The 13993-nt window shown below is 43.1% G+C and overlaps 1 protein-coding gene across 1 annotated transcript in view; it reads left to right on the plus strand.

The window, feature by feature from the left end:
- The first annotated feature begins 7144 nt into the window (after positions 1-7144).
- The window catches only part of LOC117585967, a 51170-nt gene continuing 44321 nt past the window's right edge, over positions 7145-13993 (plus strand). Inside the window, exon 1 of the mRNA XM_034275776.1 lies at positions 7145-7480. Coding sequence (XP_034131667.1) covers positions 7303-7410 — 108 coding nt within the window. The 5' untranslated portion in view covers positions 7145-7302 and the 3' untranslated portion in view covers positions 7411-7480. The remainder of the gene's footprint in view (positions 7481-13993) is intronic.

Consider the following 13993-nt stretch of genomic DNA (forward strand, 5'->3'; position numbering starts at 1 on the left):
TAAAGGTTCAAAAGCTTAACTTTTAGGCACACAATACAGAATCTTAAACCATTTAAAAATCATAAAAATCAAAGCAATCAAAGGTGGAAAATCAGTGAATAAAGGGACTCTCTTGGGTTTCTAGATCTACACGTATCTTAAGGGGTTTATTAACTTTAATTCCATACTCTGTACCTTTAACTTTCTCTGCCAAAACTGTCAAAAAGGTATACCTGAGCTCATCCGCAGACAGAAACATTTGAAACTTTCATTGACATTTCCTGTATGCGGGCCTACCTTCCGTTTTCTGCTTCCACAATACCCGCACCAAAATGACGACCTCTTGCCGGCTCTACGCATGCTCCTCCGACCCTCTGCTCGGCGTTTCTGTAACATAAACCATCAAAACATGAAATTGTATGCCAAAAACAAGAAATTAAGCTCAAAGAACTACCAACAGGAAAAGAAAAACATTATTCATAAAAGAATCTGCTCCTGTGCTAGAGATGAATCAAAAAGAAATAGTTAACAGTGAAGTTTTCGTATTTTCTTATAATTCATCAGCTATTTCCATCACAGATTTCGTGCCTCTCGTGGCGGGAATGTTGCTCCCATCTCTAATTCCGTGCCAAAAATTCCCTTGACGGCTATTCCAAGAAACGAAAACACAGAACAAAAACCGTAGAACAGAGAACAAAAAATTGTTACGTCGAAAGAACATTTAAAGAACCTCCCGAGGAGACTCCCGAAGACCACAAAGAGAAGAACTTTGACATTTTCCTTTTTTTTTGTTTGATCTGACTCTGGGTCTCCACTCTGCCCCTCTGCACACCCCCTGCCTAGCCTTCATCACACATCCCTTCCTAGTAAGCCTCATCCTGAGCACCCCCCTCCCTCCCTGCTGTCATTGTGTTGAACGTTTTCATGTTTTTGAGCGCAAAAGTTTTTTGGGATTATTTGTGCGAGACTCTTTTTGGGGCATGTGAAGTTGACTTTTGTGACTTTTTTCTGTGGAATAACATGGTGGGGACTTTTGTTCATCTCTTTCTTGGCTACGAAATTCGTTAAGACAGCTAGAGAGGAAGGGGTGAATGGGTGATGGTGAGGTAGAGATGACATTTTATTCATAGTTTTTGTGGCTTTGAAGGTACAAACCTTTTGAAACGGGAACTAGTTTGACCTTCACACTACTATGATGGGCCATGCCACGCCTACTATTGAGTTGTACCAACCACATACCCCCCATTCATTCCCCCAACTCATGCCACACACACACACGCCCATAAATCAAAGTCGCCAAACTACAGAGAACGAGAGAGGGAGAGAGAAACAGAGAAAAGTGTCAGAGTTTTGCAAATTACTTGGAAGCACAAGAGCAAACGTCCGACGTTGACATCGCGCCATTGCCCCCGAACCCGAGAAGACGCGGGACAGCTACAGCGGCAGCGCCAGCCTCGCCTCTGGGAATTGCTTAGCGTAGTTCTCTCCCGCTTCCTCTCATGCACTAACTTGCTGTCTTTCTTCAACTTGCAAAAGAGGCTGTTGTGGTGCGGAGGCTAAGCAAAGTGGAGCAACATGTGTGGGTGTCTTTCAGTGACGCCACTGCCGCCGCCCCATGGAACAATTGAACAAATATTCACACTACAGCTGCAGAAATCTCATGAGTGTGTGTTCTTAAGATGAGGATAAATACAGTGGACACTCAATGAAGAGAACGGCTGATGACTGATCACAGAAGAGTTTGTAAAGCCAAAAATGCTTATATAAAATATTTGACAGTTCTAGAAAAAGATTCAAAATATTGCGAATGCCATTCTAGAATTCTGGAAAAATACCAAACCACAAAAAACAACAACATTTACAGAACAAATTACTAAACAGTCCCTAGATACATCATTTGGTTTGTTGGTATTACTTTCGCCTCTTAGTCGGCTTAACTTGAACCTAAACCAAAAACTTTCGAAGCATCTCCGACTTCTGCAACCCCTTCCAAAATGTACAACGAAAAGCTACTCGAAACTAATTTTCTAATTATGAGTCCGAGACGAGAGCGCAGAGAAATCATGTCAAGCGTTGGAGTGCCTTATTCTCCTCTCATTCGCTTACTGAGTGATTTATGGGCTGGCTGCTTGGCTGGGGAAAAATGTCAAAATATTTGTTGGCCAGTCTCCCATGGCAGGCTCTCCAACAGCTACTTCACCCCTCTTTCCACTCCTCCTTATAGAGAGCGTTTTTCCCTTCCAGTGGCTATGACTATAGACTTGCCTACGCAATATCGAACTTATCCAAATCACTTGGCCAAAACTTTTTGGCCTTCTTTCATTGTTTGCGTTGTTCCCATTCTCCCTCCTTCTTCCTATTGTTTGAACTGAATTTGATTTATATATTTATTGTTGGGGCCCTCTTGCTTTCCACTAATCGCCAGTGGAGCGACTGATTAGCGTAATTTTCCGTTTGTTGGCTTCGATACCAAGTTTTTTGATTCTTTGCCTGTCATTATTATTCCAAAAACTTTGAAGATACGCACGATAAGTAATGAGGGTGGGGTAGATTTAAGGCAATTTATAAGATCAGCAGCTATGGTAGAAAACTAAATTTAGTAGTAATTAAAACAGTTTTTATTTTTTTAGGTAACTTCCTGCGTATCTGGGAGACTCTCATTCACTATTTATTTCCTCTCAGGATCCACACGCGGTGTCGGTGCCTCATCTCCATTGTCAAGTGCTAAGTGCTCTCTCTATCTCTCCAGCAGCCAGGAGCGGGAGGAGCAACTTGAGCACTTTGACAGACTATTATGCAAGAAAGGTTTCTTTCACTTTTCATGGGGGGCTGCCACAGAGAGCGAGAGAGAGAGAGAGAGAGAGAGACTGCGAGCGAGGCAGAGGAGCAAAAGATGTTCGCTGCGGAACTGTCATTTCCGTTTTACTTGTAAAATGAACATGGAAGTATTCGAGGCAGCCGACAAAGTGGCAGCAGCAGCAGCAGCAGAAACGCCGAAGCGCGGGAGCAGCAGCAGGCTGAGCGGGAGCGGCAGGAGCAGCTGACGCTGACTTGTTATATACTAAACTGCCTGAGGGGCGGAGTGAGAGAGAAGCAGGAGAACAGGCAAACGGAAGGATGAACCAGACCCAGACAGACAGACAGAAAGAGTGAGGGAGTGAGGGGCTGCATGAGAGTGAGACAGAGACAGCGAGACAGCGGGACAGACAGGCAGACAGACACAAAGGGGGCGGACGGACATGGGGACGGACAGTTGCGTTTAACGTTTTTCGCAAAAAGTTTTCGCTTCGTTTTTCGTGTATATTGGGGATACCCTGTACAGGTTATTGAAGGTAATATTCGTACTCGTCAGAGGCCACTGAAGAGTTTGGATTAATGTTATTGGAATTTACTTTATTGTTTTTAGGATTTTTGTGCTTCAGGAATTTGCATCCTTAACATTTTTCAAGTACTGCACTTCAGGTATTGCATTGTCGTAACTCTTGTGGTTCTCTTCTGCTTTCTCTTAAGGAAGTCGAATATCGTTAGGGGGGGCTAGGCAAAAGTGTGAGGGGTGTGAGGAAGTTTGAGAGAGGGCAACGCAACGAAGCATTTCGCAGGGTTCTCTTCTCTTCTCGCACCGAAGGTAACAACGCAAGAAAATGCCAGGCAACAAGACAAGCAGAACTGACGTAAAAAGATTTTTGTGTGTTTTCCCCCGAAAAAGTCCCCATACCCCTTGTTACCCCTCTGGGACTTCTGGGGGGATGGCGTCTGGGCTATGGATTCGGTTCCGGATTGAAGGCCCCCATCATGAAGTGCTCCCCAATCTTTAAATGTTGTCCGCGACTCAGAAGTCCATTATGGGAAAAGCGTGTGGAAAACGAAAACAGTTTTACGTGTTTGAATGCTGATTGGGGGACGGACTCCTGCTCCTCTCCTTGACTGGTGTTTCAGAATGAAATGAACGGGGGAAATTTAATTAAATTTTGTATCATTTTTAATGCGTTTTTCTTTTTTATACCCGGTACTCGAAGAGTAAATAGGGTATATTGTATTTGTGCACAAAGTGAATGTATGTAACACACAGAAGGAATCGTTCCCGACCCCATAAGGTATATGTTCTTGACCAGCATGAATAGCCGAGTCGATTAAGCCATGTCTGTCTGTCCGTCCGTCTGTACGTCTGTCCGTCCGTCTTGTTGATCGCCTGGATCTCAGAGACTATAAAAGCTAGAGCCACCAAATGTTGCATCCAGACTTCTGTATGCTCACACTGTTACAAGTGTATTTCAAAAATGAGCCCCGCCTACTTCCACCAATTTTGAAGATAAAAGATTCCGTAAGGAATGGCCATATCTATCAGATCACCAAATTGGGATCCGAATGGATCATTATTATAGCCAGAATGAAGAAATTAATTTGCAGTGGCTAAACCCACCCTGTCCCGCAGCTTTTGTTGTTCTTTTCACATTCTCCCATTCACACTCTGCTTCTGCTTCACTCGGCCCCTGCCTCTGCCGTCCCCCTGCCTCTGGATCTGCCTCTGCCGACTTTTATCCCACCCCGTCCCGCAAACACCGCTAAGGTGCAGATGTAGTATTGAGTGCCGGGTATACAAGTTGTGACGCGTAAGAAGCGTCTCACACGTCCCTTCTCGTTTGTAATGCAATAAGGAAAGAAAAATAGAGAAATATAAGGAAATATATTTGACTAAATATTCTAAATCAGTCATATTCTTAAACTAATTTTGAATATTAAAATAAATGCAATTTAATTAATAAAAATAAAATTGCTTCTCAAATGCGACATTTTGACACATTTTCCTGCACTGAAAAACCCCCTCTCCAACAGCTAGGAAAATGTTCCCTTGCATAAAACTATTGGGCGATGGAAGGAGTGTACAAATTTTAATGAAAAATCTTTCTTTTGGGCAGAGAAAAGCCACTTGAAAGGGAGACAGACCCTTTCTTTCCCTAGATCTCTGCTCTGCCGTCTCCTCTATGGCCAATTTTGTCTGCTCTTCCACTCATTTTCCAGCCAATTTTCCATTTTCTCCCCCGGACTCCCTTTCTTTCGCCTCTATTGGCCAAAAGCCTGATGCTGCTACTTCACGTCTCTTCCCCGTTGGTTGTAGGTGACATGAATGCTGACAACGTGTCTTAGCTTGCACAAAACGAGCTCAAGAGATGCAGTCAACACACACAAACATGCACACAGAGACAGGAAAACCCCCGCACACACAGATATTAAATTGCCAGGACATGGCCTCCACTGTGTGTGTAGGGGTTTGTGGGGCCTGTCATGTAACAGGAATTTTAATTTAATTACAATCCTTGAGGAAGTATAGAGAGAGGCATGGAGAGGGGTTCCCTTTTTGACATTTTGTTATGGGGACAAAAATAAATATTGCACATTAATAGATTAGCTTTTCCACAGCTTTTCTAGCTGCCTTTCATTTCCCTTCCACAAAAGCACCCCCGCAATTGATAATCAATAATAAAAATCAACTCCACATAAATCATTCTGCTCCAAGATTTGTATCTTTTCTGACGTGGAAAATTAGAAAAAACTCGCGCAGCCCCCAGCCTCTCAAAAAATTCAAATTCATTTTCAATTTTCATAATTTTTGACGCCCACGGCACCGTTGACACCAAAATCAATATCTTTTCCCTGCCCACAAAAAAGAAACGTACAAAAAATACCTTTCAAAAAACTTTTTTCCACAGGTATTTTTGTAAGCCTTGTTTTTGTTGGTGGGGGTCTGATGCTTTTGTCATATGAACAGACGACTCCCAGCCGAGGCACAGACTACTTGCCGTGCCGCGTGCCTTGTGAGGCAAGGCCGCACGTTTGTGCGTTCGTGCCAAAAAATAATTTCCTACTTTGAACCAGACGCAGCAGGAAAAGCAGTCCACGGCGTACAAGGAGAGAAGAAGCATCAGGGAGTGGAGAAGCGCCAGGGGGGGATCTGTGGCACCACCATCCGATGGGGCAACTTGAGCGCACTTATTGTTATCAACGGCTGAAATATGGCATTTTAATTTTATTAGCTGCCTTTACATGCAGCACACTCTTTGGCGAGTACGAGTGCTCGTAAATGTGCAGATGATGATGATGGCGATGACGATGACAATCCCATAGGACAATGGGCTTAAATCTGTTTTTAAAATGCACTTAAAGATTTAAAGATATGGGATTGTTTATAGGAACACAATGTTGGTGCGCATGGGATCTTTTCAGAGTTGCAAATTAATTTAACGCAAAATTCTATTACTGACTAATCAATCGTTTTCGAATACTTACTTATGCGATAATTATCTCCATGGATACAGAAGCTTTCTTAACGTCTTCTCTCCGCTAATGTGTTCATAAATTTTAGAAAAGTTTTTAGATGGATTAATTGGAATTTTTGTATAAATAGAATAAAGAATTATATTTAATATTCCTTTTGTCGTATCGATGGTTTTTCAATTATTTCTTTCTTATGCTTCTAATTCTTAATTTATGAGTTGGATTAACCCTCTTCTTGAGAAGGTTTTTCCATAATCAATGCAATTGGTTCCCACAGTGCGGCAGCCCCACTTTTCGATGGCAGCCTCATCGAGTGGCTGGCAAGTGCTGTGCAGAGAGAGAGAGAGAGAGAACGTCACTGCGCATGCTGAGAATTTCTAAGAGAATTTTCGGATTGGAGGATTCCTTAATTCTCCTGCCACTAAGAGCCATGAACTTGGGTGGCAATGAAGTCATTTGCGTGTGCCACAAAACTTTTGGATGCTACTTGAAAATTGCGTTATTATTATGTCTCTCTTTATCTCTATCGGTGTGTGTTGACCCTCGGGGGCGCCACTTAAGAGAGCGACCCCCTGCAGGCGCTATAATTTATAGAATTCCTTGGCCGTTGGTTTTCCCCTCTTTTCCTTAAGCTTTTTCTTGTTGTTATCATTTTTCGGGCCAGAAAACGCTCCCAAGGAAACAGCAGCAGCAGCAGAACGAGGCGATGATGAAGATGGGGCACGAAGAAGAGGCAAGAATGATATATATACATTTATTTTGTTTGGCTCCTAAGGCCAGTAGCAGCAGTGTGCCGTGCCGACTGGAGGAGAGGCGCCCCTAGTTGGCAATTCCGCAGCGTCGTGGAGAGATTTAAGCGGCAACAAATTTTCCGGTAGAAAAACGAGAAAAATCTGCAAGCATATTGCCGTCGGCAAATCAGTAGAAAATTGTAGCATTTTCCTGCAGAAATTCGTAAAAGTGCCGTGTGATTTAATGAAAATTCTTGAGGCCTAATGTCCGGCTAATGGATGTGAGGCGGCGTCCGTTCCTTGCCCCTCGGACCCCACAATGTGCCCCGTAACGCAAATCGAATTGCTCTGCACCATTATCCTTGAGAAAAGGAAACTTCGTATAGCCAAGGCCCCACCAACAAAGCGGAAAAAGTATCGCAAATAAAAAGCGCGCGGAAAAAACCCCACAGAAAGGAAATTTATAGTTTGTGACGCTTTCGGTCTTCGATTGCAAGGTAATACTTTGGGAGATTCTTTGCCTTCTTTTGTTTTCCTTTTGGTTGTTGCTTTATTTTCTATATTTTCTTTAGTTTATTAAAACTTTTTGGAACCAGCTGTTGTATCGACTACGACGGGCATAAGTTTTTCCTTTTCGATTCCAGCACTCAATGGCAAAGTGTTGATAAATGTTTTGTGTAAATATTTTCATGTGGCTTGCGTTTTGTTTTCTGTGGATTTTCTTATGTGTGTGTGTGTTTATGTGGCTTTTCTCTGGGTTCAAAGTGCATATATTTTGTTGATGTTTGCTTGAGGGAAAAGTTCTGGCTTCTATTTTGATTTTGTTGTTGGTAACTTGTGGATGTTTTGGGGGTAGAGTTCGCGCATGGAGAGTGTTTCTATTGAATTAAGATTGATGGATGTTGATGTACTCGATGGATTAAATGAACCTGTTAATATGTTAATCATAATCATTGTCCAATCGCCTGATGGTTTATCTTGAACATTTTTGTCCTGTTTTGTTTTAATGTATCCTCAGTACAGTAATGCCAAAGCATACTCTCACCTTACCAACCAAATCGATACATTTTCAATATCCGCTGATGATGCTGCAACATTGCAACATGTAAAACGTAAAAGAGAAACCGCAGAGGAGAGGCCGCAGCTACGTTTGTGTTTTATATATTAATTTGCGAAACAATCGAAAAATCGACATGTGACACGCGTTCGATTCCCTTTTCTTCCTTTTTTTCGCATACAAATTTATGCATTACGAATTGCATTTCTGTTGCTGTTTCTGTTTCTGCGGCTGCGGCTGCGGCTGCCACATCGATGAATGCAAAATGAGGGTGCAACATCATCGAAAGCGGAGAAGGGAAGCAGGCTGTAATAACCAAAGGGAAAGGGAGCCCGTAGAATCCTCATTCGTAATATGCGGAATATACGAAGTACGGATATATCAATGTAAAACCGAGACCTGCATCTGCCTGTCGTTGTCTGTCGCTGCCTGCCTTCCTGTCTCTCCTTGTTTTCCCTTTCTCTCTTTGTCGCTCTTTCTGCTCTTTTTGGTAACATATCAAAAACAATTCCCGCTCATCAGCATCATCGTTGTCTCATGGCCAGAGGCCCTACAACCCCCCATTTTTTCGCACAGGGCCATAAATCAATGTTCGATTTTCCAAAAGGGAAATTCGCATTCGCAAAAAAAAAGAGACAGGAAAAGCGGGAGAGAGGGAAAGAGGACAGGCAAGGACACAGGACATTATGTTCGCGCCATGTTTTTTAAAAATTCTTCATTCTCCGCTTTTTATTTTTCCCTTTTTATTTTTTGCACGCGCGTGTTGCATTTCCTCTCATGCGTTACACACTTTTATTCTTTCCATTGTTGTTGTTGCAAAATTCCATGCAGTTTTCCCTGTGGCTGTGGCGGTGGAAATGCATTACATTTTCAATGAAATTCTGAAAATGCGGGGTGCCGCCACACCACCACGAGGTACGTGGAAGGGGTGGCAGCCAGGTACTGACTAAAGGAACATTTTTGTGGTAAATTGAACAGATTTTAGAAATGCAACTGGAAAATAGCAACGAGAATAGCGCAGATCAACTGGAAAATGTAGTGACAGAACAAAACTAGGAAAATGTAACTGCAAATTGAATGAAAAATGTAATGAATGAAGGAACATTTTCAAATAGGTTTGTAAAATAAATAAGGTTGAATGGAAAAATATGGGATGTGAAGTCTAAAAATGTAACTTACATATTGTATATTCATATGTACATGATATGTACATAAAATGTATGCATACTAAATGATTAAAAAACGCTTAAGATAATGCCTTCCTTTATTTTGTTTTCCTCAAATTCCTTGCTTAACATTCTCCCACAATTTCTCTCCCACCTCTCTCTGCTCTTTAAGCACCGAAAAAGCTAAAAACCAAAAACCCGTTTTGCCGACGGCCAAACACGCGCTGCGGTAATTGCAGCCAATTGGCGCTCATTTCTCTGTCATAAATATCTCTCACATTTTGTTTTTTGCCAGCAAATTATCGACTCTTGCTGAGTGGTGAAGAGAGGGGAAGGTGGAAGGCAGTGTGGGTGGAATAAATCACCTTCACACTGAAAATGTCAGTAGAGCGGGCGAAAAACTGATTTGCCTAAAACCTGGGCACAAGAGAAGGGAAAACGAGCGCACTCGGGAGTTAATAAATTACGTGTAAAACAATGTGTGAAATAACATAAATAATTTTCAGGCTCATCTGCCATACAAAACCGCCTGCAGCCCTCCTCTGCTAAGCGTTCCGTGTACCCGCTTTTTCCTGTAGTTTTTCCCTGCTTTCTGCTGCACTTGACTGCCTTTCCTAGAGCTACAATCGATTAAGCCTAGATAAAAATCAATTTGCGGCAATAATAAATTGCTCAACTACCAGGAGGATCCCCATTGGATCTGCTCTGCTGCTGCTGCTCCACCAATTTAGCTTCATTTTGGGGCAACCAGACCAGAGGTCTCTTCTCTGGCGAACAAATTGGCCCGCAAGGCCAGTACGAAGGCCAGAACGAAGGCTAAAATATGTACAAACATTGTAATCATGGGTTAAATATCGCCAAAGCTAAAGCCAAAGCCAAAGACAAAGCCAGAGACCCAGCTGCTCCACGAAGATCCATCCACAGAAAAGTATCTGTAGAGGAGAATCTGCTTTGAAAGCTTATGGAGGAGAGGCAGAGAGGTGTTCCATGGAGTGAAGATCATGAAAGCAGAGAAGCTTCATGGAAGAGTAGTTTCTTGAAGAGGATATTCATGGAAGAGGAGGTAGAGGGGTATCCTTCATGCAGAAGAGGGTTTCGCCCTGGCGTTGTAGGAGTTGCACTTGGAAGTGCACCTTCCATTGGATTAATCACCGCAGGCGAGCTCAGTGAAGAGGGGGCAAACCCCAAAGATGAGACTCTAAAGACTTTAGCTTCGACTGTTGCAGCCTCGCAGCCGTAGCCGCAGCTCCACGCGCATTCGCTCTTTGCCACCTTGCCACATCGAAGATCACGATTCACAACTTAATCCCGAAAAACTTGTAGCCGGTTCTCAGCTGCATGCAACACATTCAACATCCCATCTCCCCATCTGTTGTAGGTGCAGCATCGTTTGTCCATTTGCTTTGCTGCGTTTCTCTCTTTCTGTTCACATTTTTATTTAACGTCTGCCCTGCCCTGCCCTGCCCGGCCGCCTTTTATTTTGTTTTATTTTTTACATTTGTTGCAGCAGCCACGCCTCCCATTTGCTGTTTTTTCTGATTCATCGATGATGATTCCGCAGCAGCAACAAAATGAATTCATTTGTGTGCCACAAAAAAGAGCCAAAGGCTAGCCATGGATGGCAGGGGGTCTGTGATTGGGGTTGGGGGCTTATTCGGTTTGGGTTTCGATTCTAATTGAAGTGTTTGTCTAGACCCTGAAGCGGTGAATGTTGCAAGTGATTAGCAAATGAAGGACAAACGGAAGAGGAGGAGGAAACGCAGGAAGAGGAGTCTGAGAAATAGAATGGGAGTTGGTAAGGGGAGTACTATTGATGGGAAAAAGCAAAAGATATTTGAGAAATGAGCCTGATCACTGAAAGAGAGAGAAATAGATTATGGGGATTTTGTTAAAGAAGATGCTAAAATTGATTCTAACCCCTTTTTGATATTTCTATTGCCTCTATTCTTAGTCAATTCTACCTTGAATTATACCTTCATGTAGGAAACACTTTACAAAAATGCCCTTTTTTTTAAAGACCATTTCCAACATTCAGTGAAATGGCAGTCAGAAACAAACAACAAAATAAGAGAGAGTGAGAGAAAAAAAAACACAACATGCACTTTTATCAGAGGGTAATAATTCATTACACACTTTTCCTCATCGGCAGAGGAGTCCCATTCCTCCCACTCCTACTCCCTGTAACATACTCGCTCCCACCCCACTGAATCACATTCCCCCTCTTCAGGTTCTGGAAGCGTCAGCGGGCATCGGATGTGCTGCATTTACCGCAATCGACATACTCTCTCTCTCTCTCTTCCTCTCTCCTCCTTCGATGAGCCAAAACGGGATTGTAAATGGAATGGAAATGGGGAACGGGGCTGCATATGTGTAAGGGGGTGCGTGTAGGCGAAAAAAACGGGATCGGTCAGTGGTCAACATAGGAAAGAAGTGGAATACAGTGGAACAGAGGAAAGAGAGCTTTTGCGTAGAGCATTTGCCACAGAAAAAGGTAAATGTTTTCCCCCTAGAATGAAACGTAAATGTCTCCATTGATAAGACAAGGATTTTCACACCCCCAATACGCACCCTGGGAAATTGAAAACACTCGTAATTAAAAAGAAAAGGGGGACAACTGAAAATGTCCTTTGGATAAGCAACTCAATTAACTAATTGCGCTTACAAATAATATGCATTAAAAGGAAAATCCCCTGCCCCACCCAAGAGTAAAAAGGTCCAACCAATTTGATGGATAAGATTTCAGAAAGAAAAAAAATTACACAAAAAAAGGAGAGCATAAATCAATGTAAATGTCAAGCGGCGTCAATGGCGTCAATAGGAAAGCACCGCAGTGGGAGAGAGCTGACAGTGAGAGAGAGAGAGAGAAAGAGACTACGTTAGAAAACAACCACCAAAAGAGCGCCAGAAAGTGTAGGCAGTGGCCTATAATCATTTTAATCCAGGGCCACGCCTCCCACGAACCCTAGCACTGCATCCCGAAAAACTCCTCTTCCGATTACCGATTATGAAAGATGACTCCATTATGAGGAAAATGTAATCATGGTTTTTGCAGCGGCATGAGAGAAGTGAGAGCTGTCTGCAGATTGTTGCCAAGTGTCAAAGGAATACAGATATAAATACAGATGTGTATGTACTGTTCCTTCTATGCATATGTGTGTGCCTCAGTTTCCTTTAACAGGATATTACATGGCTTCTTATGGGGGAAATTAGATCTTCTAACCGATGCCTCTATGCACATCAGACTCTTCCTTGTGGCCAGACACTCTTCCTTGGGAGAGAAAGAGTCGGAAAGGGAAGTCAAAGGTCGTCCCCTGAGAGGGCGTCCACTGTTGGCGCCACTAAAATACATGTTGCACTTAATTGGAATGATTTCTCGTCTGTGAAATATGATTTAGTAAAGGGAAATTGAGGCAACATTTTGTGGCTTTTCTTTAGGGGAACATTTGTATATTTTTGGGGTTTGAAATATTATAATTTTAATTGGGAGAATTATAAAAGAAATTATGGAATGAAGGGAGCAGTAAAACCAATGCTGACAGTGAATGTGTGGGATATTTAAAGGGGAAAATACAAGAAAACAAATATAACCATTTTAAAGTTTTCCTTATGGGATTGCCCAGCAATCTCTCTTCATATTTGCTCTATGGAAAACTATTCCTAAATCCACTGACCAAAACCCCCTTTTAAGCCTTAATTTGACCCACATTTCCGGCTTGATCTCACCCCTCTCTTACTATGATTCCCCCAACCATTACAAATATGAGAATCTCTCTTAGTTATGCATCTAACAAATTGAACTAATTTCCTCTCTATGCTCACCTCTTGTGTCATTGCAGGTAAACACGCAAACAGACATTTTCCACAGCCACAGAGCCACGGAGGAGTAGGAAGAGGCGACACACAGCCCGAGGAGCACGAGGAGACACCTGTGTGATGGCATCTTCTCGCTCTGCCTCTGTCTCTGTTCATGCCACAAGAAGAGGTAGGAGAACGGAGGCATGTGGTGGGGATACATTTCAAATACCTTAAATGCAGGCAGCAGGCATTCCACCGAAGCTGTGGCTATATCTGATTTCTGTCAACATTAAAATTGCAGCAGAATCGTAGCTGAGAGCTAACTTAAGTAACCCCCAAAAGATAGAGTGACAGCAGCCCGGGACAGACGGGACAGACGGGGGATCGGGGCAAATGAGGGATAGGGTTTGTCCGCCAATTGAACGTGTATTTCTAGGCGATAAAACGCAGCAAAACTCCACTTGGAGGAGGGACTCTGAGGCAGAGTTAGAGTCAGAGCCACATTTATAGTCAGAGTTCCTGCCACAAACAGAGTCTGTCCTGCCACAGCTTCGTCCATTGAGTGGCAACGCAGATTATAAATTGAAATTGAGTTCATAAAACACGAATCAGCAAACGTTTAACATCTTTATTTTCCCTCTGCTGCTGCAAAAGAAATGCCCAGACACAGAGAGCCACGAATCGAAACGAAACGTTGCAATCTCGCATTGGCAATGTGGCAGCCACAGATGGAGTCCCAGTCGAAGGTGCAACTTCTCTGCTTCTCTTCTTCGAATGCAATCAAACAGCAAGAAATGTCGATGCTTCGAACTAGCAGCAGCAGGCAGGAGGCAGCCAGCAGCCTCCAAAGCATCTTCCAGGGCATGCTGCCAAGAGGAACTCCGTCTGGCATTGGCATTGGTTCCCTGTGGCACTGTGGCACAGGCGGGGGGAGGACCAACAAATAGACAGACAGATGTACGGTGTGCAAGCGAGTGCCTTTACCATGGGAA

Source organism: Drosophila guanche, unplaced genomic scaffold, assembly GCF_900245975.1.
Source record: "Drosophila guanche unplaced genomic scaffold, DGUA_6, whole genome shotgun sequence".
Classification (NCBI taxonomy): Eukaryota; Metazoa; Arthropoda; class Insecta; order Diptera; family Drosophilidae; genus Drosophila; species Drosophila guanche.